The 26,263-nt window shown below is 39.9% G+C and overlaps 1 protein-coding gene across 1 annotated transcript in view; it reads right to left on the reverse strand.

The window, feature by feature from the left end:
- The window catches only part of LOC126471266 (unconventional myosin-Va-like), a 176,623-nt gene that overhangs the window by 70,432 nt on the left and 79,928 nt on the right, over positions 1 to 26,263 (reverse strand). Inside the window, exons 4-6 of the mRNA XM_050099385.1 lie at positions 19,745 to 19,989; positions 18,174 to 18,323; positions 9,081 to 9,359 (exon numbers count right to left, since the gene is read on the reverse strand). Coding sequence (XP_049955342.1) covers positions 9,081 to 9,359; positions 18,174 to 18,323; positions 19,745 to 19,989 — 674 coding nt within the window. The remainder of the gene's footprint in view (positions 1 to 9,080; positions 9,360 to 18,173; positions 18,324 to 19,744; positions 19,990 to 26,263) is intronic.

Here is a 26,263-nt window from a genome sequence, read left to right on the forward strand (position 1 = left end):
AGGGCTGTAAAGAGTCTAGAAATACAAGCAAGAGTAAACAGGAGGAGGAACAGGAGGAAGCTGGAGGAGGAGTTTGCAGAGGATGAAGATAATCCATGCTATGGACCTGGAATGCACTAAAAAGTTAATCCAATCTTTGTCGCTCGATTCCCAAAACTTTTATTTTCTCATACTAATTACATGTTTTCTAAGGATCTTCCAAACATATTTGTTTCAAACTTTCAGTAAATGTTACACAGAACCTTCTGCATAATTGAACACAGCCTTTTTCCCAAAAACTGTATATTTTTGAATATATAAATAAAAAATTGCAAAAAAATGTTGTGAATTTTCATTACAATTGAAAAAAATTATCTTTAATAACTGAACTAAAATTTTGTAAAATCCCTGTGTTAAGTTGTAGCCCATATTCCAATAAATAATGTGTAAAAAGTTCAACTTCCTACCTCAAATACTTTGTGAGGAAATATGTAATTTATAAGCGTTATTTTAATATTGCAAGTATAGGGCGTTCCGGAGCCCCTTAAACACCCAGAGAAGATGTTGCCATTGAGGAGCACTGAGATGTTGAAGCAATTGGTTATGAATGGAGTCTGGGCCAGAGGCCATATAATGAGAAGAAGAAAGTGTGGAAAGAAGTTCCCATTCAGTAAAAGGTTTGTTGTACGATTCTGACTGACAAGGGGTAAAACATAATGTGGAAGCTTCGGCCCGCTGTTTCTGGTGAAGGAAAGCAGCCGGATAGGAGGCTGCTGCTGATGCTGTTGCAAAATTGGTCACAAGATGTTCCACTAAAATCAATGGGTCTGTGCAAAGGCCATCCGGGAGGTGAAGGCCTGGGAGGATGGACAGCAACCTTGGAGAGAGCGAAGTGTAGCCCATACCCATGACATAAAGACAGTAGAACCGAGGGAAGGAACAAAGCTTTCCCAACACACCCATTTGCTCTGTTTGATTAAGTAAAGGGGCTTTAGCACAAAGGCATTTAAAGGTAATAAGATTGGCAACAGATGGGTGCCTCTTAAGGTGTTGCAAAGCGTGACTGTGATCACGGATGGCAATGGCAATTGCCGTACTCCACCACAGGACTTACTTGACAGTGATCACGAATGTCAATGGCAATGGCCGTACCCACCATGGGACTTGCCGGCGGCATGATGGTCCACTTGAGCGCAGTACAGCAAGGCTAGCAGCGCAAACAATTGCGTCAGACACATAACATAGGACGTCATCACTACAACCTGACAAACATGGAGAAAAAATGACCTGTGCAGTATATAGAGGCCAATCGGCACATTGGAAAGACCAACCTAGATAGATAGATAGATAGAAAGATAGATAGAAAGATAGATGGTCTGCAAGAAACTGGTCTATGAGAAGACCCTATCTAGATGGAAATGCACTGCCCCACAAGGGATGATGAGCAACCCCGAGAAAGAGGAAGGGAGGAGGAAGTTGCTGAAGAAGGGCAGTTAAGGCAGCAGGCGTAAGAGTCCTGTCAGGAGGTAGCTAATGATTGCAAACCGTGACCTCAGAGTCCAGGTGAACCCTAACAGCAACCGCTTCCAATGTAGTTTGAAGAGGAATCCACAACGTCCGTACAGACCAACGTACAAACACCACCAGAGGCCCGCAGGGACCCAACCCGATTTCAACAGAAAACATGGAACCCACAGATGGTCAGTGAGTGATCATCAGTAAATTGAGATTCCTGTAGAAGCACAAAAGCTGTAGAGTAAGACGAAACAAGGGATTTCAATTCTGGAAGGTGATGGTGGTATCCATTACAATTCCACTGGCTAACCGCAGAATGATGATTCAAATGGGGGTTGAACAGGCTAAAGCCAGTCATGCCACCGGGTCACCACTTGTCACCGACAAGGAGGGGTGACACCCACGAACAACAGATCAGAATCAGGATGCGAAGGTGGGGATGGGACCTCTGGTGACACCAGAGGCTCCTTGTCCTGGAACTTATGTCTCTTCTTCTTTTCTGTTTTAGATCATGGAGGGCTGTGTGGCATAAAGGAGCCAGCTGCAGCAAGATCGGGAACAGAAAGAGATCAGGTGACCTGGGGGCCCACAGACCATGGTTCTCGTGGGTCATCTCGTGGCAGCAGACCTTTGACCTGGAAGGTGCCGGTAAGGGGCATCCCAGGAGGGGCTCCCTTGACCGGCAGACGCTGAAGAAATGGGACACGTATCGGCTGGTGAGGGGGAGCAGCACCCAGAGGAGAAGGTGTGGGAGCCGCAGGGGAGGGGGAGGAGAGGGGTTTCGGGACTGGGGTAAGGGAGGCGGAGGAAGGGCTGAAGATTTAACTAAAGCATAGCTAGACGTCATGGACACAGGGTGAAGACATGCATACTTCTTACGAGCCTCGGTGAAGGTTAAATGGTCAAGGGACTTCTACTCTTGTATCTTCTCATGAACTGGGCAATCTGGTGAACATGGAGAATGATTGGCATGACAATTAACACACACAGGAGGGGGAACACAGGAACTCCTCTCAGGGAGTGGACGTCCCCAGTCACCACAGAGAGGGGCCTGCGAACAGCGGGAAGACGTGTGCCCAAAACGCAAGCACCTAAAACATCTCATAGGTGGTGGAATGTATGGCTTCACATCACATTGATAAATAATGATCTTTACTTTTTCAGGGAGCTTATCCCCTTCGAAGGCCAGGATAAAGACACCAGTATCAATGCAATTGTCCTTCGGACCCTTCTGAACACGCCAAACAAAGTGAACACCCTGCCAGCTGAGATTGTCCCGTAGTTTCTCATCAGTTTGAAGGATGAGGTCCCTGTGAAAAATCACACCTTGAACCATGTTTAGAGACTGTTGGGGGGTAATGGACACAGGAATTGTGCCAAGACGGGTACAGTCACGAAGGGCCACAGACTGGGCAGCTGAAGCAGTTTTGATCAACAACGAACATGACTGCATCTTTCTCAGAGAGTACACTTCGTCAAATGTGTCTTCAATGTGTTCCACAAAAAAGAAAGGTTTGGTATCGGTGACAGTATCCCCATCAGTCCTGGTGCAAACTAGATAATGGGGGAAAGGTTTCGCTCCTACCTGATGAGCCTGACCCTCCTCCCAGGGGGTAGCCATGGATAGGAAGGCCGAAGGAGCAGGAGAAGCAGCACTAAAAGAATCAGTTCCACGCAGAGAGATGGCCGCAGAAGAACGGCCAGAGTTCTGGACCTGTATGTGTTTCATTTGCATAGCGTCCGCCCTGATACCTCCCACTCCAATCAGGGGCTCTCCCCATGGGCGCCACCCAGCCACAACAAGGGCTGTCTGGCACGGTGGCCATTGCCAGGAGTTCTGATGCTCCAGGGCAACAAGCAACCACTCCTAGGCTTACACGAGGAGGTCACAGCTCAGGTATCAGAAGTGTGATCCCTGTGTGTTCAGGGGGCTCAACCAAAAGGGTACATAGCGACCCCACCACACGGGCTGCCTACCGAGCAGGCTATGCATCCTAGCATCAGACAACGATGTGAAAGAAAAGGTGGAATGAACTAGGAGGGCACACGTCGGAGACACTAGGTAAGGCACTCTTCCCCAAATTGCTCACACTACGGAACAGAAGTTTAGTAATGGAGGTCAAACCCCAGAGGGGAACCAGGAAACGCCAAAAGGATGAGGTGATTATGCAACAAAACCAAATTGCAAAGCCAACAGAGCCAGGAGGATAACAGGGCCAACTTAAAACAGGACACCAAGAGAGGGTGAGGAGAGGGGGAAGGGGAAGGAGCAAGGAGAGGAAAGGAAGGAAAGGGCAAGGAAATTCAGCCCTGGAAAGAAGGAAGGCTGGAATAGCTCGGGGCCCCATGCTCGCCATGCACATACTCACAGAAGGACCGTGAGGCCCATGGGGGGGGGGGGGGGGGGGGTGATTAGTTTTAGGGATAAAAGATGCCTTAGGATGCCAAAGGGATGTCATGGCACTGTATCCTTACTTTCAAAGGGCTGGAATGTATTATATCTAATCCATATTTACAACCAAAATAGTTGTTATAAACTGCTATGAGCGAGGATGACCGAAAGGGAGGATGAGGCTAAAATTATGAGGTAGTGTGCTACTGGTAAATGGTACAACTTGTGGCATAGCAGGAACTGCCTTACAGCTAATATCAATGGAACCACTATAATGAATATGGTACAGCCATTGTTGTATTAGCTGAAAAAAAAACTACTGAAACTACTACCAATCCAGGCTTAAACTTACATAAGCAATGCTTAAAACCTGACTTCCTTTCACTGGTTAAGCTTACAGCTACACAGAAATCATGCATTACTGCAGAGCAGGTGCTCCAGCATGTGTGGCAATACCATGATCAGTTATTCATAAAAAACATGACACAATGTCCTGGTGTCTGGTATCACCATGGTTGTGACTACTGTGTGTTACTAGTATCTACTTTAAGTGGGAAACCACCTGATTGCTTTAGCTTTTATTATGACTGCCAATAAACTGTGTTAATATTCGAAAACAGTACTTAAGTTAGTAAACAGCAAATGAACAAAGTGGTTCACACTGAACCTGAGAAGAGAGAAGTGGAGAATATTGGACATATATGAAACATCTATTAAGATTTTCTTTATAAATGTTAACATATCACAACTGGAGAGACTGAATCTCAAAGTGGAAGGTAGTGCTCTACCATGGCTTTGCCTGGTGTAGCAAACAACTGCTGTGTTCATTCAGCAGAATGACGTCATGAGGAGGGAAGCGTACATCAGCTCAATAATTAGGTGATATGGCACAAGAGTGCATATTCAGCACTCAAGAACATGTATTCAGTACACTGAAAATGGAGAAGATGCCAGCCATCATCTACAGAAGTCCAGAAGTTGAAGTTATGATGCCTCCCTACTCCAGTAGAGCTTCTGGAGGAGCTAACAAGATAGGAAAACCATGGCAAATGAAGTCAGTTTCCCAATGATTAAGTCTGACAATAGCAACCTGTTGTGACTTACAGGTCAGGACTGCTGCCGTTTGAGAAACACTATCCAGCCCAGCTCATCTACATACATACCCCCCCCCCTCCCCACACACACACAAAACCTAATTTAGTCCATCAGTCTCAGTAGCATTAATCTGCACACAGAAGGCCCAGTTACGCAGTTTATGCTGGCCACTAGCTATGAAAAGAAATTTGCTTGCAATCAAAGATGAAGCAACCAGTCATTGCTGTCAGACTTTGCTGTCAAGAGCTGCAGGCCTCTGCTTGAGCTGAGCCTGTATGCAGTTTACTGAATGACTACCATCTGCCAACAGCCACCTCCCTGGTGGGCCATGGTTTTGAGGCTGGTGATCTAGCTACCCTTGCATCACTGCCCTCTGTGGACACATGTAATTGCTGTTCACTGTTCAGAACAGGCACATGCCATTGTCATCAGTCATCCCAGTGTCTGTAGTTTAACCCCACCTACTCCATTGTATTCTCTGGCGTGTCAAAAAAGCAAGTGAGAACCAAGGTGGCTTCCTACTCCCTGTCACCTGTAGCCATTACTGCCTTGCAACAGCACTCTGCTGCTGTGCTGATTTGCTGATTACAGCATGATGGGTTACCATCGTACTGTGTGCCACCCTGGGCCACCCTCCTTGCAGACAACTGCTAATGCCAACACACTTTAGCAGCTATTGTCACCTACATCATGGATGCAAATGACACTTCCCTGATGCCATCACTGTAACTGTTATGAATAAAAGACTTTCTAAATCAGGAACATTTATCTGATGGGTCACCATACAACAACTGCTACCACCAACACTGCAGACATGCTAGAACAGGGAAACTGCACTACAGTCTGAAATATCAGCAGCCCAATTCACTTGCCAGCTCAGGGGCTATGCTCTACTGCTCATCATGGGTACAGCACTGACCTGTGCATGTGATGTCACAAATGTAAACAATGTGTGCCAATGCCATCATAGCCAATCTACTTACTGCTTCCCTTTTATATCTTTTGACAGATAACTACTGTCTGGTTTCTGTGAAAGTTGTAGACAGCCTGCAGTTCCACATGTTTTATCCACACTACTTTCACAAATGTAGTTTTGTCTTCGAAGGTAAGCCCTAAGCCACAGACTCAGTATCGCCTCATGTGTTCTTATATTCTTCCAGGAAGATGTATCAATATGATAGTACAGGATCTTTGGCTGACAGTCTCATCTTGCATAAATATGTTGTTATTGTTATTGATGATACTTTTAATTATTAATAATTAAGAAACAATTATTTATATTCAATTATTACTAGTATTAATGAAAGATTAGTAATTGTTAAGATCAATAATAATAATAATAATACGCCAGTCGTAAAAGGCAACGAAAAGAACAAACCACTAACAGGGCTAACCCCCCTTTTAGTGTGATTAGTTGGTTCAGGACAGAACTAATGAAGCGTCGGACAAGCGCTGTCATGGTCAGGGACGACGCTTGTACCCTATGCCCGTCCACAATGGTAACGACGCTGCTAGCCACACGGAAAATGATTTAAATCCAAATAGAGGTGTTTTGCAGGATATGCTTCCTGCAACCACCCTAGAAGGAAAACAAAGACAGAGGATGAGATGGTCTGATGAAGTTAACCGACTCCTCATGTTCTGTTATTACCAAGCAACAAACTTAGGAACCAACACAACTGGATACAGATCACAAGTATACACAACATTTATTACCAGATACCCAGAATTAAAATTTTTAACAGAACGACTAGCTGATCAGATCCATGTAATAATCAAAAATAACAGGATACCCCAGTCAGAATTAGAAAACATCAAACAACAAGTACAACAAATACTGGAACAAAATAATATGCAATCAGAAGAAGAATAAAATACAGTAATGGACTCAAACATCCCAGAGCAAACAAACAAAGAACACCACGCATCAGTTAAACAATCAGAGGAAAATGAAATCTTAAGACAGCCACCAGAACAAGCACAAATAGAACACGAAGTGACACACATGTTAGATATAGAAGAAAAATTTCAGCTGACATATACAGAATACAAATACACAAACACAGACATTAGACCATTCTTGCATAGACCACCAAATAACCCACAAGTCGAAACAACAATAACAACTATCAACACAATCATACACAACAAAATAAATGAAAATACAACTATGGAAGAGTTACAACTACTGGTTTATATAGGAGCACTCACTACACTAAATATACACACTAGGCAGAGATCAGAACCAACCAACACACAGAAGAAACCCACAAAACCAGCTTGGCAACACAGGCTACAGATTAGAATAGAAAAACTGAGAAAAGACATCGGACAGCTAACACAATTTATAAGAAATGAAATATCAGACAAAAAATGAAAAAGGTTAGGTAAAATCTCACAACAAGAACCAATAGGGCAATTAAATGAAAAGAAGCAGAAATTACAAGCATTGGCGAAACGACTTAGAAGATACAAAAAAAGTAAAAATAGAAGGAAACAAAACCAAACATTCAACACAAACCAAAAGAAATTTTATCAGACAATAGATATCACACACATTAAAATAGACAGTCCACCAAACATAACAGACATGGAACACTTCTGGAGCTACATATGGTCAAACCCGGAACAACATAACAGACATGCACTGTGGATACAAGGAGAAACAGACACAAACAAGATGATACCACAAATGCCTGAAGTGATAATTTTGCAACATGAAGTCACCCGAGCAATTAATTCTATGCACAATTGGAAAGCCCCTGGAAAAGATAAAATAGCAAATTTCTGGCTAAAGAAGTTCACCTCAACACAATCACATCTAACTAAATTATTTAACAGTTACATTGCAGACCCATACACATTCCCTGATACACTTACACATGGAATAACCTATCTGAAAACTAAAGATCAAGCAGACACAGCAAACCCAGCTAAATATCGCCCCATAACATGCCTACCAACAATATACAAAATATTAACTTCAGTCATTACACAGAAATTAATGACACATGAAACACAGAACAAAATTATAAATGAAGAACAAAAAGGCTGCTGCAAAGGAGCACGAGGATGTAAAGAGCAACTGATAATAGATGCAGAGGTGACATATCAAGCTAAAACTAAACAAAGGTCACTACATTACGCATACATTGATTACCAAAAAGTTTTTGATAGTGTACCCCACTCATGGTTACTACAAATATTGGAAATATACAAAGTAGATCCTAAATTGATACAGTTCCTAAACATAGTAATGAAGAATTGGAAAACCACACTTAATATCGAAGCAAATTCAAATAATATCACGTCACAGACAAAACAGATTAAGTGTGAAATATACAAAGGAGATTCATTAAGTCCTTTCTGTTTCTGCCTTGCTCTGAACCCACTATCCAACATGCTAAATAATACACATTATGGATATAATATTACTGGTACATACCAACACAAAATCACACATCTGCTATACATGGATGATCTAAAACTACTGGCAGCAACAAATCAACAACTCAACCAATTACTAAAGATAACAGAAGTATTCAGCAATGATATAAATATGGCTTTCGGAACAGACAAATGTACGAAAAATGGCATAGTCAAGGGAAAACACACTGAAAGTATGCAGTCATGTGAAACCAGGAGCACCAATGTGGGAAATTATTAGGGACGTTTTACGGGACCAACAAGACAACAAAAATCATCATGTTGTATTAATTGGAGGAGCAAATGACGTGTATTGTAACGAGTTAGCTAACGCTATTATCAGTCTCAAAAGTGCCTTCAGCTCATTAGAAAACTAAAAAGTAACTGTTATTGGTATACCACATAGGCATGACCTCATATCTGTTTCATGTGTGAAAGCCGAAATGAAGGAAGCAAATAAACAGATACAAACAGTGTGTCAAGTGTACTCAAACATAAGATTTCAATCAGTCGATTTCCTGGATAGATGCAGCTTTACAAAACATGGCATGCACCTGAATAGAAGAGGCAAGTCATCTCTGTGCAAAGCAATTTACGAAATATTAGAAACATATGAAAAACAGAGTATCTATGAGTCAGTACCAACTATTGCAATGAACTACCGATACATTACTGAAAGCAACCATGCAGGAAGTGAATATGTCCTGGAGACAACAACTAAAGCAGCTACAGAACCACAAATTGTTACAGCATCACGATCAAATTCAGTAACAATGGCAGCACCATCAAAACCAGCAACATCTGAATCAGCTTGAGCAACAAGACCAATAACAGCAGCAGCACAAGCAACTGAAGCAGAAATGGTGTCAACAACAACTGTAGCAGTTCCACTGCAGTCACTGGTAGAAAAGAGGAAGGAAACCACAGTGAGTATTGTATCACCACCTCCATCCTACGCCAAAGTGTTATCAAGTGCCTCCACTCAGCCTGCCCACATAAACTATGTAACATGTGAGACAAACAAGAACCTTGAGAAACAGACAACAAAAATGTCACCTTGATTACCGGATAAGAAGACAGAAACCTAAGTAAGTATTTTATCATCTCCATCCCATAGTGAAGTGTTATCTAGTGCATCAAATCAGCCATCCCACATAAATGTGTTATCAAGTAGGCCTATATCAACTCCCCCATGCCAGATAAATTATGCAGGAAGTGAAATAAACAAGTCTGCCACCCGAGCCTCAAACAGAACCAAAAAAATACCACAGAGAAGTAATGATTTTTTATGGCCTGCCACAAGGAAGTCCAGCCGCTACCGAAACATAACACCATCACCACACCAATCATGAGGACCAGTGAAAGGCAAACCACCATGTGTGCATCCCGTTGGGCCCAAGACATCATGCATCTTCCCTCTTGCTGTGAAAAATCAATATTATTCATGCACATAAATATTAGATCTCTGAAATATAAAGCTGATGAACTTGGTGTTGTATTGAATGGAAACAATAGAATTGTATTATGTATTAATGAACACTGGTTAAGAGAAGAAGAGATAAAACTGTATGTACCACCATGTTTTAATTTAATTACAAGTTACTGCAGGCCCAATGAAGGTTATGGGGGTTCCTCAATATATATAAGTGACAACCTAGGGTTAAGATATACTGTGGTTGATGTTAAGGACATATGTGTTAAAGGCATTCTTGAAGCGGCTGTCATGCTACTACCAACATTAAAACTCACAGTTATTTCAATATACCATTCTCCTGATAGTGATGCTGATCAATTTGTAGAGTGTTTAGATAAACTTATTCACCATACAGAAAAATATACCAAACACAAGACAGTAATTTTAGGAGATTTAAATTTTGATGTAAGGAAAAAAAAAACACACACAAAAATACTAATTTGCTTAACATGCTAAGATCACATAATCTCTTCTGTGCAAATTATAGTCCCACAAGGCAACTTTCTTGTCTCGACAGTTTTATCACAAATATACATAAAGATGATTTTGAATTGGGACTCCTTAATGTTGACCATCTGACAGGTCACAAAGGTATATGTGCAAAACTAACAATTAATGAAACAATGGGGGATTGTGAACCAACCCGGTTTGTCAGGTTATTAAATGATAAAGGCATAAATAGCTTCAGGGATAAGCTGAAGGTACTAAACTGGAATAATATAATATATGCTTCCAACAATGTTGAGGAGGCTTGTAGCAGGTTTGTTAGTACTTTATCTGAAATTTTCAATACCTCCTGTCCAATGGTTACCAAACAAAACAAAACTATGGCAAGTAAGCATGGTAGAACTACTCCACATAGGTGGTTCACACCATATTTACAGAAGCTAAGATTAATGGTCTTGATATGCTATGATAAGGTAAAAAATGGTAGTGTTGACAATGAAACATATGTTAGCCTCAAGAGACACTATAGATCACAAATCAGAGTAGCAAAATGTAGAGCAAATGATATCTTCATTAAAAACTCCAATAATAAGTGTAATGCTGTATGGAGGGTCATTAAAGCAGAATTAGGTACAGGTAGTCATAGTGTAAAAGTTACAACTGGTGTTAATGTCACCCCAGATGAATTTAACCTCTTTTTTATCAATGCAGCAAATCCTAATCCCTCATCTCCTCATAAGAACAGTTCAAAACAAAATTCACAATCTACTTATATAAACCAGTTTTTACAAAACTTTGCTGATACTGTGCCAACCTGTAATTGTGGACATGTGGAAATACGTGATGTAATTAAATCAGTGGCAAAGTTAAGTGACTCCAGATCAGAAGATATTTATGGCCCCTCAAATTTTGTGATTAAAAAAAATAATCGATTTGATGTCATTCCCCCTCTTCACTGGATATTTGACTGTGGTATTTCTCCAGAATGTCTAAAGAAGACAGTAGTAATTCCATTACACAAAGGGTGATAATAACTGCACTAATAATTATCGTCCAATTTCTCTGATACCTATTCTTTCAAAAGTAATAGAATATTGTATACAAAAGCAAATTAACATGGATTTGTCAAAAAACCGTGTACTGACTAAGTCTCAATGTGGTTTTAGGGCCCAGTTATCAACAATTAATGCTGTTGAAAATGTTGTTTCTATTGTGCAATCTTCTTTTGAATCTAAATTATCTGCTGAAGCCACACTAGTGGACTTAAGCAAAGCATTTGATTCTGTAAACCAAACAATACTGCTGGAGAAACTATGGTGTTATGGCATTAGGGATCTGGAATTCTCCCTCATTAAATCATATCTCAGTAACAGAAAGCAAACTGTAAACTACAATGGTGAAAAGTCACAGTTACTGAACGTCACTAGAGGGGTACCCCAAGGATCAGTGCTTGGGCCATTACTGTTTATAATATTTATAAAAGACCTGACCAGCAATATGCCATGCAAATCTGTGCTTTACGCAGACGATACAACTTTCATCAATTCAGGGAAGGACATAAATAAACTGAAGGAGCAAAGTAAAGATTTTCTCAGATTATCCAATATGTGGTTCGAAGCCAATGAGTTAGCTATTAACTATGAAAAGACTGTAAATATATCCTTCAGCTTATCCAATGCTGATACTGAGTACACTTCTACCAAACTTCTTGGCATATACTTAGATATGAAATTAACCTGGCAGAGTCACATAGACATTATATCTCAAAAGCTTTCGCGAGTTATCTATCTACTGAAAAAATTACGCACATGTGTTTCTGAAAGCCTGCTGATTAATTCCTATTATGCATTCTTTCATTGCCATATTAGCTATGGTATTCTTCTATGGGGTCATTTTCCATGGTCCAGGAAAATTTTAATTTGGCAGAAGAAAGCCATCAGGAGCGTCTCTGGGATTACCAAAAATAACATATCATGTAGGTCATACTTCAAAGAATTACAGATAATGACAGTCCCTTCTCTTTTTATATACAGCTGCCTTTTGTACATAAAAGAAAACTTTAACAGTTAAAACCTTAGGCAGTCCGTTCATAATCATAACACTCGTCAAACATTTAAGATAGACATACCAACAACTCGACTCAAGAAAACACAAGACAGTTATGAATACATGGGAATAAGGCTTTTCAACACCTTACCTGTGCAGGCACGTTGTGTCTCTCATAATATGTTTAAAAGTAAGACTAAAAAATGGCTGATAGACAAAGCTTCTTACAGTGTTAAAGAATTTGAAAACTCTTCAAAAATAGACCTGACTTATGAAACAACTTGCAACTCTGTTTGTACCTCTAAGCTTTTTTTGTCTCTGTAGTTCCACATTTAACTGTTAAACATGTGGAGAAATCCTTATGTATGAAATGTATTCTTTTATTATGCACATTCTTTAAAATGAACACTTTAGTTATGTGGGCTATCTTTATGTATCAAATGTATTCCTTTATTATGTATGTTCTTTTAAAATGTATACTTTAGCTTTGTGTGATACCTCACAATAGTTATATTTCTTAATATGTAAATTGTACATTACTCATGACGATATCGATTGCATGTAAATGCTTAAAGATGGATAAATAAATAAATAAATAAATGCACCACAAAAAGTACTGGAGAATGATTAATACAAATTATACTGGAACAGAACCATTATAACAGATAAAACACCACCACGTAACAAACCTGGCATCATACTCACCAATAAAAAGAAGAAATTACACAACTAATCGAAATATCCACACCCAATACAACAAATATACAGAAAAAAACAGGAGAACAATTGTAAATACATCCAACTGGCTGAGGAAGTCAAGGACATGTGGCATCAGGATAAAGCTGACATTATACCAATTGCACTATCAACTACACGAGTCATACCACACAATATCCACCAGTACATCAACGCAATACAGCTACATCCCAACATATACATACAACTACAGATGTTGGCTCTGAACACTATGGGACTTAACATCTATGGTCATCAGTCCCCTAGAACTTAGAACTACTTAAACCTAACTAACCTAAGGACATCACACAACACCCAGTCATCACGAGGCAGAGAAAATCCCTGACCCCGCCGGGAATCGAACGTGGGAACCTGGGAGTGGGAAGCAAGAACGCTGCCACATGACCACGAGCTGCGGACTACAACTACAGAAATCTGTAATTATTGATACATGTTCAATTACCCGAAAGTTCCGAAATGCAATGTAACAAATACCATACAGTTAAAAGGAAGTCACGCTTGATCAAGGTCCATGTCACTTTCCATTTTTAGCCAGACATAACGTCTGAGAAAGGGAAGATAATAATAATAATACAGACCAGCCAGTAAAACTGGAGAATTGGAAAAGGTGAAGATCTTTTAAAAAGGATAGGTGGTAGGCAAAAATGCCAGTTATAATACAGCAATATGTCTAATAGGAAAAATACAAAGATCCAGACAGATTTTCAGAAAAAGTATGTGCACAGTTCAAAGAGAAGTGATTGTAGTATTAATATGTGTAGACAACCATTTAATGATTATTAAGTTTATGAGGAGCCAATTCACCATTTCTTGTGTCCATATTTTAACATTCTAGAAAATTATTTCCTTGTAAAACATATACATGTGTTAATAAATCTGACATTTGTGGTTGGAATAGAGAAGACTAAACCTCGGTATATATGATAATGGAAGATTCAGTCACAAAAACATACAGCTCTTCCTCACTGAAGCTAAGCCACTTATGGGACAACTTGCGAAATATACTGTCAGTACCTCAGTTACGTAACATTTCTGCTGGAAGTGTAAACTGGTGTGTCCAATACAAAATAAATGACAAATGCACCATTGTTCAGTTTTGATTGTAGCAGTATACACACTGGGCACAGTGCAGAAAATTGTCCAACAACATCATGTGCGAGCAAATGTATCTTCCAGTATCATCCAGTTTTTATCATGTACTGAAGTCACTGCCCTGAAGTAACTCTGCTAAATGCATGTAATAGGGTGGAAGGAGAGCTCTGAGCATAAACACCAGCCACTGCATATCTGAAGCATGAAAGATTCCTCTTTGACTGGTGAGTCACATTACACATTGCTACACAGCAGTGGCAAGGTAGAAGCACATAAAAACCACAATAAATGATGGATCACTCTTAGCAGCAAGATTCAGTTCAGGCTAGTGGTAGTACTTACACACTTAAACACGAAAATGTGAACTAATCATGTGTTATGGCACTACATTTCCAAATCAATGTCTGCAACCTGCACCCAGATGAACCACCAGGTACCTTACCAAATTATGGTGCCTGTACTGGACACACACTGAGCTGACATGAAGGAAACCTCTGCTCCAGCACTGAAGTGTGTACATTTGCCACATACCAGGCCCTGCCAGCTGCTGCTGGGGCTGGAACACTGTTCACACAGCATGGTGTGAGATCCAGGTTATTGCAGTGACTACCTGGATTACATCCTGCCAGGAATGGCACTCTGCTGCTTCTGTGGTCTAAGTGGCCAAAAGTGACATACTGTCATAACAGAGCCAGATCGAGCGGCCCCAAATATCACATGCCTCATCCAACTGTTGTCAACTGCACCATACACTGAAAAGTACTCCATGGTGATCGTCGACCCAAAGTGGGTCATCTCAACTACAACTAGGTGCTACCTCCTCTACCTATGCATCTATGACCCACATGTAATCTCAATGCTGCCAGTAGCCAAACTGTTGCCTGCCAGCTAGAGGCCTACTGTTGGCTGTCATCAACTGACTCTGGGGCACCTTCTGGTGTCCTTGGTTCATTGCCCATCCTTGCATATTTTCTGCACCATGTCCAATGCGAGCTCCTGGCCTGCTGCATTGGCACCTGATAGCATAGCCAGCCTACACCAGAGTTTTCTGTCGTTGTGCGTCTGATGTTGGCAGGTATGACACAACTCCACACCAGACAATGTGCTGACTTCAGTACTTCTGTGGCCACTTGCCCAGCCTGACATCTTTGCACTAGTGGAATCTCGCACTGCCATGTGTTAAGCAAAGGAAATATCACAGCCCAGGGTCAACACGCGTCACTGGGATGCTGACTACTTGACTTGCGTGACTTTGGCTATATAAATAATAATGTTACCTTCACTGTCTTTACAATTCTATGACAGCTGAGAAACTGGTTCTTCTAACCTACTTTTCAGTCTATCATTCTTGTCCATTGTGAGATTAATAGCACTAAGACCATCCTGACCCCATTACACATGCTTTGTTTCTTTAATTTACAAAGGGCTGAAATGGTGCTGCTCATACATCTTTTCTTCTACAATGTATGTGAGTTACACAAAAAGCTGCAGGCAGAGTTTGAAAATTCATTGAGAAAGTATCACATCCCCACCCAAAAATTTGGTCAGTGGTTTGATCAACAAGCCATGGAAATTCAGTTACCTACCTGGTCCTCAAGATCATCTGAACACAATTTTATTTAGTGTGGCCACCTGGAATTCAGTTGAGAGAAACTGGCCCATCTTGGGTCCTACTTAGGCTGAAAGATAGAGTTGTTGATAGACCTAAGGGTAGTGTGACACTGTTACTTTTGGAGATCATGTGAACTATTGCTGCTACGACTATTGCAAGGCTGGTGCAGTATGTTTCTAGAGATAGTTTTATATGTCACTTGTTCATTAAGGCAGAGAAATCACCTTCACCTAACCCCTTTCTACATAAATACTGTCAATATCTTGTCTTGCAAGAACATGGCCCCTGCAACATTACAGTACTTTCAAAATGCCTCTCATTTAGCTCCAAATCCAGTTTAAGAATGATGGAATAGCAAAGGCCCTGCTTTCCTTTATTTGTTCCCTTCAGTCAACTCATTTGTTTGTCATCTGCACAACTGAGCTCAGCCAGCAAAAAATCACACAGCAGCTTGTCTCAAACACTTCCAAACTACTACTAATTGTGGTCCTCAATCCATCCTAAGCAGCCATTCCTGATAACTTTCCAGGAACTCCTCACATCCAACTTAACATTACCTTCCTGCCTTAGATCTCTTTCCAGTAAGGTGAACTGCACACTTACAAAACAACCTCAGCCTTAAAATGAACTTCAGCCCCCTTCAGAAAAGGGCTCCAGAAGCATGGTCATGGATCAAAGTAACCACGAGGCAGAGGGAACTCTCCTCATGTTTTCAACACCAATGCTTACACACTTTACCACAGGATGCTATCCCTATACGACCTTCAGCCTACACAACCGCCAGCAGCTCTTTCCAAAGCTCTTACCTTAATCCACGTGCTCACACATTGTCAACCACTTGAACCTTTATCTTCACTTTCACCCCCATTTCACAAAGCTAATACCACTAAACCCCTTACAGTTCGCCTCACTGTGGCTGGATATAACACACTCATAGAAAGATCTTCCAGCCTTTGTTGAGCATCATCTCCAATCAATTGTCCACAGTCTGCCTTCTTACATCAAAGACTAAATCACTTCCTCCTGTGCTTTGCACTGTGGATGCTATTTCCTGACACATCATCACCTATGCTCATAGCTTTATTGCCATGAACACATTTCCCAGTAACCTTCCAATATGAATCCACCACTTAAATCCTAATCCTTTCAGTCAATGACATTCTGCCCTATAATTCTCTCTTTTGATGCCTAAATCTACAAAAGCTCCATGGAATTGTGATGAGTATCAGTTTTGCATTAAATGCTAACCTGTTTGTGGGCAACCTAAACAAATAATCCATACCTGTTTGACCCCTAACAGCCCTTGTTTGGTTTAAATTAATTGACATCATCTTCATGATCTTGGGGCTTTTTTTTCAAGTTGCTTCATCATCATCATCATCATCATCATCTCCAAAACCTGCTTCATCTGACCATCAATGAGCTACCTTCCCAGATGTTGATTTCTCTGTTTGAGATGGCTCAATAAAACCACCTGTTGATGTCAAACACAAAAACCACCAACTGTAACCCTATTTCAGTAGCAATATGTTCCCACTCCACAAAAATTTTCTTTCCACTAACCTTAAAACATTTGGATGTTGTTTCTGAAATCTGAAACAAGAGTTGACAATGGAGTTGACCACACAGATGATGCATTTTAATATCGATTTACTATATAAGCTGTATGTATGTTTTGTGAGAAAGTTTGTACTGTTCTAATGTATCATTCAGATTGTAGGTTACAAAATTCATCCATGTGTTGTTAGCTAGTGTTAATGTACAGAACTGGTCAGGCAAGGCAGTTTGAAGAAACATAAAATAATTAATGCAAGCAACTTCTGTCAATACACATTAAAAAAACCATCATATAGATCAAAGCAGCACAGCACCCTTGATTCAAAATGGTTCTTTTATTGCATTTCAAGTCATCATCTACTACTCTTCTTCTTCTTCTTCTTTTCCTTCAGCATTTGTCCCATGTGCCTGCGGGGTCCCCTATATGGGTCCGTTGTCTCCATTTTGCTATATCAAGGGCTGCATCTGGGTGGATGTTCACACATTTAAGGTCTTTATGAATTGTATCAGCCCATTATTGCTTAGGTCATCCTTAGGGTCTGCTGCTGACAACTTCAAGTGTGTAACCCACCTTGGCAATAGAGTCATCACCAGCCCGTAAAACATGCCCAAACCATCGAAGATGACACACACACACATCTTGTTCTTACAAAAAACAGACACAGAAAAAATAATCCCCTAATCAATATTATTTTTGATATCAAATTCTAATATACTATCAAATAGATTATTTAAATAGTAGTACACAGAATTGAAAGTTTAATCATCACTTCAAGTCATACTCTAAAACCAACATGTGTAAATGCTGTATCACCACATGGACCATCTTTTTCTTTCTCTACCTCTTCCATTTGTTTCTGCAACTTGATTGTTTCTTTTTCCAGTTCTTTTACCTTCTGGTGGAGCCTGAGAACCAATTGAACACCTTCAGTCTGAAAACAAAGATAGCACTGAAAAGCATGACTAAAGCACATGAATCAATAATAAAGCTTCCTTACTGGTAGAGTTTTACTTCCATATCCTGTATTTTGAGGTGAAAAGCCTGGTTTTCAATAATATTGGCAAACACAATTTGAATGTCTTCTTACGTAGCAAAGTATCTACCAATGAGTCAAATTTCTTTTCATATTAAAGTACATACCATGGTCTTTATACTGGTGTCCCAAGATGAAGTTTCCAGAAGAATGTGGAAATGGTATTGATCAGACTAATTATAACTCACCTCTCTGGAGACCTGAAGAAAGATGTTTGTGGCCACAGATTTGCTTTGGATGAAGAGGTGCATGTCTGGGTACAATCATGGTTTGGTAGGCAACCACAAACATGTTTCTATGATGGTATTGACTGTGTATCACATAGTGGGTTAAGTTTATCAACAGTTATGGTGATTACTTTCAAAATAATGAACAGTTTACTTACTTTTTCCATCTGATTTCCAGGTAAATTCATTACATTTTATATTTTCTACAAAGTGGTAACAATGAATAAATTTATAAACATGTTTGCACATACTTTTTTGACCATATACGCTATAATGAAATTTATTTTGGAAGCTTCAAAATGGCTGACAGTTCTTGCAGTAACTCGCGGAATGGTATTCTGTGTGCACTCTACTGGGAAAACATTCAGGAATATGACAGGAATGATCATTTGGGGGAAAAAATAATAATCTAGTGAACTTGGGCTCTGAAATGCATACCTTAAGATCTGTGAGCACTTATTCAATAGAAGAGATACATTTCCCAGTAGCAAAGATGTACATATTCTCATAGAGCTTAAGGAATGCATTTTAGAGCCCATGCTTACTAGAGTTTTTTCCTTGGAATGGTCCTTCTCATCATATCCATGAATATTGACAAATCCTCTTGGGACACCAGTATAAAGGCCAAAAGGCCATGGTATGTACTTTAACACTGAAAAAAATTGAGTGATAGGTAGATCCTTTGCTACAGAAGAAGATATTCAAATTATAACCATGTTTATGGTTCATTTTACAAGTGCTGGAATAACCAAAGTGATCATACATTCATCATCAGGTGGATATATTTAAATTAACAGAGCATAATATTGATACTGTTCCATCTACTTCAGCAAGCTGTGGAACCTGAATAACGATTTTTTTCTTTTGCTGGAATTCCCTTCCTCCTTTTAACATTCACATGAGACAAGCCTGAAGTTTTAATTATTATTTTGAATTTGAAAAATATGTGAAGACAAAATTGTTTCATCTGTGTAAGTTATCTGATTCTGCATTACCCCAAAATGCATTTCACCTACAAGTAAATCCCATAGTATACAGACATTGCAAACACAAGATAAACACAGTGGGGATAATAAAGGAATAAAAACTTACATCTTCCCCATGGTCAGATACACCACTTATAGTTTTATCTTGTGCACTAACAGTGATTGGACTATAAAAAGAACACTGATGAGTACTTTTAGAATGCCCATGCCATTGCAGGTGACCCATTTCATTCTTCAAGCTTTCATTTTGTTTTTTCAATAGGTTGTGCTCTTCCAGGAGTTTCTGATATCCATCTCTATCTTTGCTCAGCATCAGCCTTTTTAGCTCAACACAAGCCTGTAGATTCTCTACTAAAATTAAAGAAAATTATTGCATAACATCACTAAAATATATACCATTTAGGGTAGCATGTCCAGTGGAAACAATTAACTGCAGTATATCCTTAAAAGGGTGTCTTCATTTTAGCATACATAATATACTAGTCTCAATAAATGTTGATAGCATCAAAAGAAGCATTATTGGAAATACAAATCTGAGTGACTACAAAGTAAGTGTATACATTTTTTTAGTGCCATGGACTAATAATAATACAAACATGAATCATTCTGATCAATTTAAGCTCAACTATAATCAGATAGTGAATGATTAACCGAAAACAAGCATAAGTCACCAACTGAAAAAGCTGTTGCTCTTCTGCATAGTTTTACACTCCTGTATACATAGTACAAGGTGCTGCTTTTGTATTCAAAGGAATTTTTAACACAGAATACTGACAGTTAAAAATTACACACAAAGTCTTATCAATTTTGAATATTACAGGCTCAATAATGAAAAATAATGGGCCAGAATGAAGTCCTCAAATGAGTTTAAGTGCAATGTCATTTTTCCAAGAATGTTGTTTCAAGATTGAACAATGTGTGAGAATAGAAGAGATGAAAGTATTTATTAGTGTCACTTTCCACACAGTAGCTGCTTAATGTCAGCTAGGTAGATCAATCACAAGCTTTCCTGTGGATTTTTTAAAATGTGAGTGGCAGAATAAATTGTTATAAGAATGATTATATTTGGCATCTGCAGGCTTTTCTTCTCCCATCAATATGGGTCTGAAATATTACAATGAATTAACAATTACAATTAAGAATTAACAATTGCATGAAATAAATACACCCTGATATCAAAGTTGGTCCAAACATACAGAGGCATTCACTACCAAAGAGAACTTTATACACATACAGCTGAGGAAAAGATACCAATGTGTTTAGCATCCTCTAAAGATATGAGCCTATATCAGGCTAGGGGTATCATAAATCCCATATGCTCTCCTAAATAACATCTCAGTGAAAGTGCCTTACAAATGCCCCTGTTTGGCCTGTTACCAACTATTAAGTGTGCATCTACATTCTGTGATTCTGTGGATAACTGATAAGCAATGGTGTCACATTGTGGTGTTGGAGACAAGTATGGAACAAATGGGAGGTTGAGGTATGGTTGATGGTCTCCCAAACCTAGCATAAGGTGGGAGACACCTCAACCACAGCCACCCACCCCCACCACAAAAGTAGTTGAAAACATTATGTTATTGTTATTGTTGTTGTTGTTGTTGTTGTTGTTGTGGTCTTCAGTCCAAAGACTGGTTTGATGCAGTTCTCTGTGCTACTTTATCCTGTGCAAGCCTCTTCATCTCTGTGTAACTACTGTAACCTACATCCTTCTGAATTTGCTTACTGCATCCATCTCTTAGTCTCCCTCTATGATTGTTGCCCCACACACTCCCCTCCAGTATTAAATTTGTGATCCCTTGATGTGTCCTTCCAACAAATCCCTTCTTTAATTCAGTTGTACCACAAAATTCTCATCTCCCCAATTCCATTCACTCTATACTCAATGTTAACAAATTTCTCTCCTTCAGAAATGTTTTTCTTGCCATTACCAGTCTACATTTTATATCCTCTCTACTTCGACCATCACCAGTTATTTTGCTTCCCAAACAGCAAAACTCATTTCCCAATCTAATTCTTTGAGCATCACCTAATTTAATTCTATTACATTCCATTATCCTCATTTTGCATCTTATATCCTCCTTTCAAGACACTATCCATTATGTTCAACTGTTCTTCCAAGTCCTTTGCTGCCTCTGGCAGAATTACAATGTCATTGGTAAACATCAAAGTTTTTATTTCTTCTCCCTGGGCTTCTAATTCCTACTCCAAACTTTTCGTTTGTTTCTCTTACAGCTTCCCCAATACACAGAATGAATAACATCAGGGATAGGCTACAAGCCCATCTTACACCCTTCTCAACAACTGCTTCCCTTCGGGCACCTTAACTCTTACAACTGCTATCTGGTTTCTGCACAAATTATAAATAGCCCTTTGCTCTCTGTATCTTACCCCTAACACCTTTAGAATTTGAAAGAGTGTATTCCAGTCAACTAGGTCAAAAGCTTTCTCGAAGTCTACAAATGCTATAAATGTAGGCTTATCTTTTCTTAACCTATCTCTATGAGAAGTCGTCATATTGCCTCATGTGTTCCTACATTTCTATGAAAACCAAACTGATCCTCCCCAAGTTGGCCTCCACCAACTTTTCCATTATTCTGTAAAGGATTCATGTTAATATTCTGCAACCGTGACTTATTAAGCTGATAGTTCAGTAATTTTCACACCTCTCAGCTCCTGACCTCTTTGGAATTGGAATTACTACATTCCTCTTGATGTCTGCAGTTATTTCACCTGTCTCATCCATCTTGCTCACCAGATGGAAGAGTTCTGTCATGGCTGGCTCTCCCAAGGCTATCAGTAGCCCTAACAGAATGTTGTCTACTCCTAGGGCCTTATTTTGACTTAAGTCTTATAGTGCTCTGTCAAATTCTCCATGCAGTATCATATCTCCCTTCTCATCTTCATCTATGTCCTCATCCATTTCCATAATGTTGCCCTGAAGTACATCTCCCATGTATAGACCCTCTACATGCTCCTTCCACCTTTCTGCTTTCCCTTCTTTGCTTAGGACTGGTTTTCCACCTGAGCTCTTGATATTCATACCGGTGGTTCTCTTTTCTCCAAAGGTCTCTCTAATTTTCCTGTATGCAACATCAATCTTACCATTAGTAATATATGCTTCTACATCTTTACATTTGTCCTCTAGCCATTCTTGCTTAGCCATTTTGCACTTTCTGTCGATCTCATTTTTTAAACATTTGTATTCCCTTTCACCTACCTCATTTATTGCATGTTTACATTTTCTCATTTCACTGATTAAATTCAATATCTTTTATGTTACCCAATGATTTCTACTACATCTTTTTACCTGCTTGGAACTCTTCTGCCTTCACTATTTCATCTCTCAAAGCTACTCATTCTTCTTCTACTGCATTTCTTTCTCCTGTTCTTGTCAGTCATTCTCTAATGCTCTTTCTGAAACGCTCTACAACCTCTGGTTCTTTCAGTTTATCCAGATCCCATCTCTTTAAATTCCTGCCTTTTTGCAGTTTCTTCAGTATTAATCTACAGTTCATAAACAATAAATTGTGGTCAGAGTCCACATCTGCCCCTGTAGATGTCTTACAGTTTAAAACTGGTTCAGAAAGCTCTGTCTTGCCTTTGTATAACAATCTGAAACCTTCTGGTGTCTCCAGATCTCTTTCACGTATACAACCTTCATTGACAATTCTTAAACCAAGTGTTAGTTATGATTAAATTATGCCCTGTGCAAAGTTCTACCAGGCAGCTTCCTCTTTCATTCTTTTCCCTCCAGTCTCCATTCACCTATTACTTTTCTTTCTCTTCCTTTTCCTACAGTCAAATTCCAGTCCCCCATGACTATTAAATTTTCATCTCCCTTAACTATCTGACAAATTTCTTTTTCCTCACCATACATTTCCTTAATCTCCTCTTCATCTGCAGAGCTAGTTGGCATATAAACTTGTACTACCATGGTGGGTGTGGGCTTTGTATCTAACTTTGCTACAATAAGGCATTCACTATGCTGTTCATAGTAGCTTACTTGTGTTCGTATTTTGTTATTAATTATTAAACCAACTCCTGCAAAGCCCCTATTTGATTCTGAATTTATAACCCTGTATTCACCTGACTAGAAGTCCTTCTGTTTCTCTTGCCACCGAACTTCACTAATTCCCAGTATATCTAGCTTTAACCTATCTACTTCCTTTTCGAATTTTCTAACCTACCTGCCTGATTAAGGAGTCTAACATTCCACACACTGATATGCAGAATGCCAGTTTTGTTTCTCCTGATAATGACATCCTCCTGAGTATTCCCCACCCAGCGATATGAACAGGGGACTATTTTACTCAAGAGGATGTCATCATCATGTAACATGCAGTAGAGCTGCATGCTCTTGTAAAAAAAATTACTGTTTTCGTTTTCTCTTGCTTTCAGCCATTCACAGTACCAGCACAGTGAGGCCATTGTGCAACTACAGAAAAAGCTGCTGCCCCTCTTCAGGAACAACATGTTTGCCCGGCCTCTTGACAGATACCCCTCCATTGTGGTTGCACCTCCATTACAGCTATCCACACGAGGCATGTAAGCCATCCCACCCATGGTAAGGTCCATGGTTCATGGGGGAGAAAACATATCTGACAAAAAACCAATTTTATGGATAACAACAGGAAACCAGTCCAACTGCCCATGAGTCGATTGTCAATATTAGAGGCAAAGAATTAAAGCCAGGAGGGGGCACTCTACCAGGTTGTGTGTACTACTGTCTGTAAGGTCCCATAACCACAATGTGGAGGTAGCTTGTTACATGAAGTAAAGCTGTGAGTTAGTCTGGTATGAGTGATAAGGAAGCGACATAGAACAGTAGAGTCCTTCTGGGAGGGATGGAAGGAGTGGCATGTAGCAGTAGTCTCCCTTATAGTGTGGAGTTTATTAGAAGGGGCAGTAGCCCACCAGATGTTCCAACTCAGTCTGAACAGAGACTATTTGCACTGGAAAATGTCCATCTGGGGTGATCAAAGTATATGTGGGAATTTAACTGCTTTTCTAGTCAAATGGTCAGCCAGTTCATTCCATTGGATAGCCACATAGCTTAGAGGTCAGAGAAAGACAACTATGCAGGCAGTGTGACTAAGGTAAGAGAGGTTATAAGTAGCCAATATTACAGGATGACAAGAATAGCATTAGATAAATGTCCAGAAAATTGCTCCTTGAGCCACAAATTAAAGAGCTATTAACGGAGGCCAGTTTCAGAAAACTTAATGCTCTGTTAATGGCTATCAGCTCCACTGTGTGAACACTACATGTTCCTGGGGCTGAATGTAAAAGCACATGTCATCCTGTCTATGGTTTCAGAGCATAAATGAGAGGTAACACCCTGATACTAAAACTCAAAGCAACAGATGCTGAAAAGTCATGGTGGCAATGTAAACTCTACAACCATGAAACAGATTGGTCTTAATTCATAGCTTGGGTATTGACCAAAGGGGAGGATGCAGGGAGTATGTTCTCAAGAAGTTAAGTGGAGATCCCGGCACAGGGCTGTGAGACATACGCCAACTGGTAATCCTATCAGGGGGTTGGTGTCAGGAGATCAAAGCCAAAAAATATGTTGGGTTGGGTTGATTTGGGGGAGGAGACCAAACTGCGAGGGCTATCCACAAAGTACATTACATTTTGGAATTAAAAATAAATAAAGTATTGGAATTTTTTTTTACTATATACATATGAAAGCCACACTTAAATACTACTTTTCTACATAGTTGCCATTTAAATTAAGGCACTTATCATAGCAATGGACGAGCTTGGAAATTCCTTCATCGTAAAATTCGGCCACCTGCACCTTCAACCACGTGGTTACCTCTTCTTTTGGGACAGAAAAGGTGTGATTTTTGTGGATTTCCTGGAAAGAGGCACTACAATAAACTGTCAAAGGTATTGCCAAACTCTGCACAACCTCAGAAGAGCAATACAAAACAAGCGCAGGGGAAAGTTGGGCTCAAAGATCTTGCTGATTCACGATAATGCCCGGGCGCACACGGCAAATGCCACTCGTGAAGTTCTTGAATCTTTTAAGTGGGAGTTGTTTCCTCATCTGCCGTACAGTCCTGACCTGGCACCAAGCGACTTCCACTTATTCCCAGCGATGAAGAAGTGGTTGGCTATGCAGCGTTTTGATGACGACGCACAGCTTCAAGAAGAGGTAACCACATGGTTGAAGGCGCAGGCGGCCGAATTTTACGACGAAGGAATTTCCAAGCTCGTCCATCGCTATGATAAGTGCCTTAATTTAAATGGCAACTATGTAGAAAAGTAGTATTTAAGTGCGGCTTTTATCTGTATATAATTAAAATAATTTCCAATACTTTATTTATTTTTAATTCCAAAACGTAATGTACTTTGTGGATAGCCCTCGTATAAGGTCATTGGTCTCATTGGATTAAGGTAGGATGGAGAAGGAAGTGAACCATACCAGCATTTGCCTGAACTGATTTAGGAACATCACAGAAAGTCTAAATCAGGATGGCCAGACAGGGTATTGAACTGTCGTCATCCTGAAAGTGGGGCCAGTGTGCTAACCACTGCGAGACTTCTCTCGGTCAAAAATGTGTGATCATTTGGATGATTAGGGAATTGTGTGATGGTAACAGCATAAGTGAGC

Source organism: Schistocerca serialis, chromosome 3 (assembly GCF_023864345.2).
Source record: "Schistocerca serialis cubense isolate TAMUIC-IGC-003099 chromosome 3, iqSchSeri2.2, whole genome shotgun sequence".
Taxonomy (NCBI): domain Eukaryota; kingdom Metazoa; phylum Arthropoda; class Insecta; order Orthoptera; family Acrididae; genus Schistocerca; species Schistocerca serialis.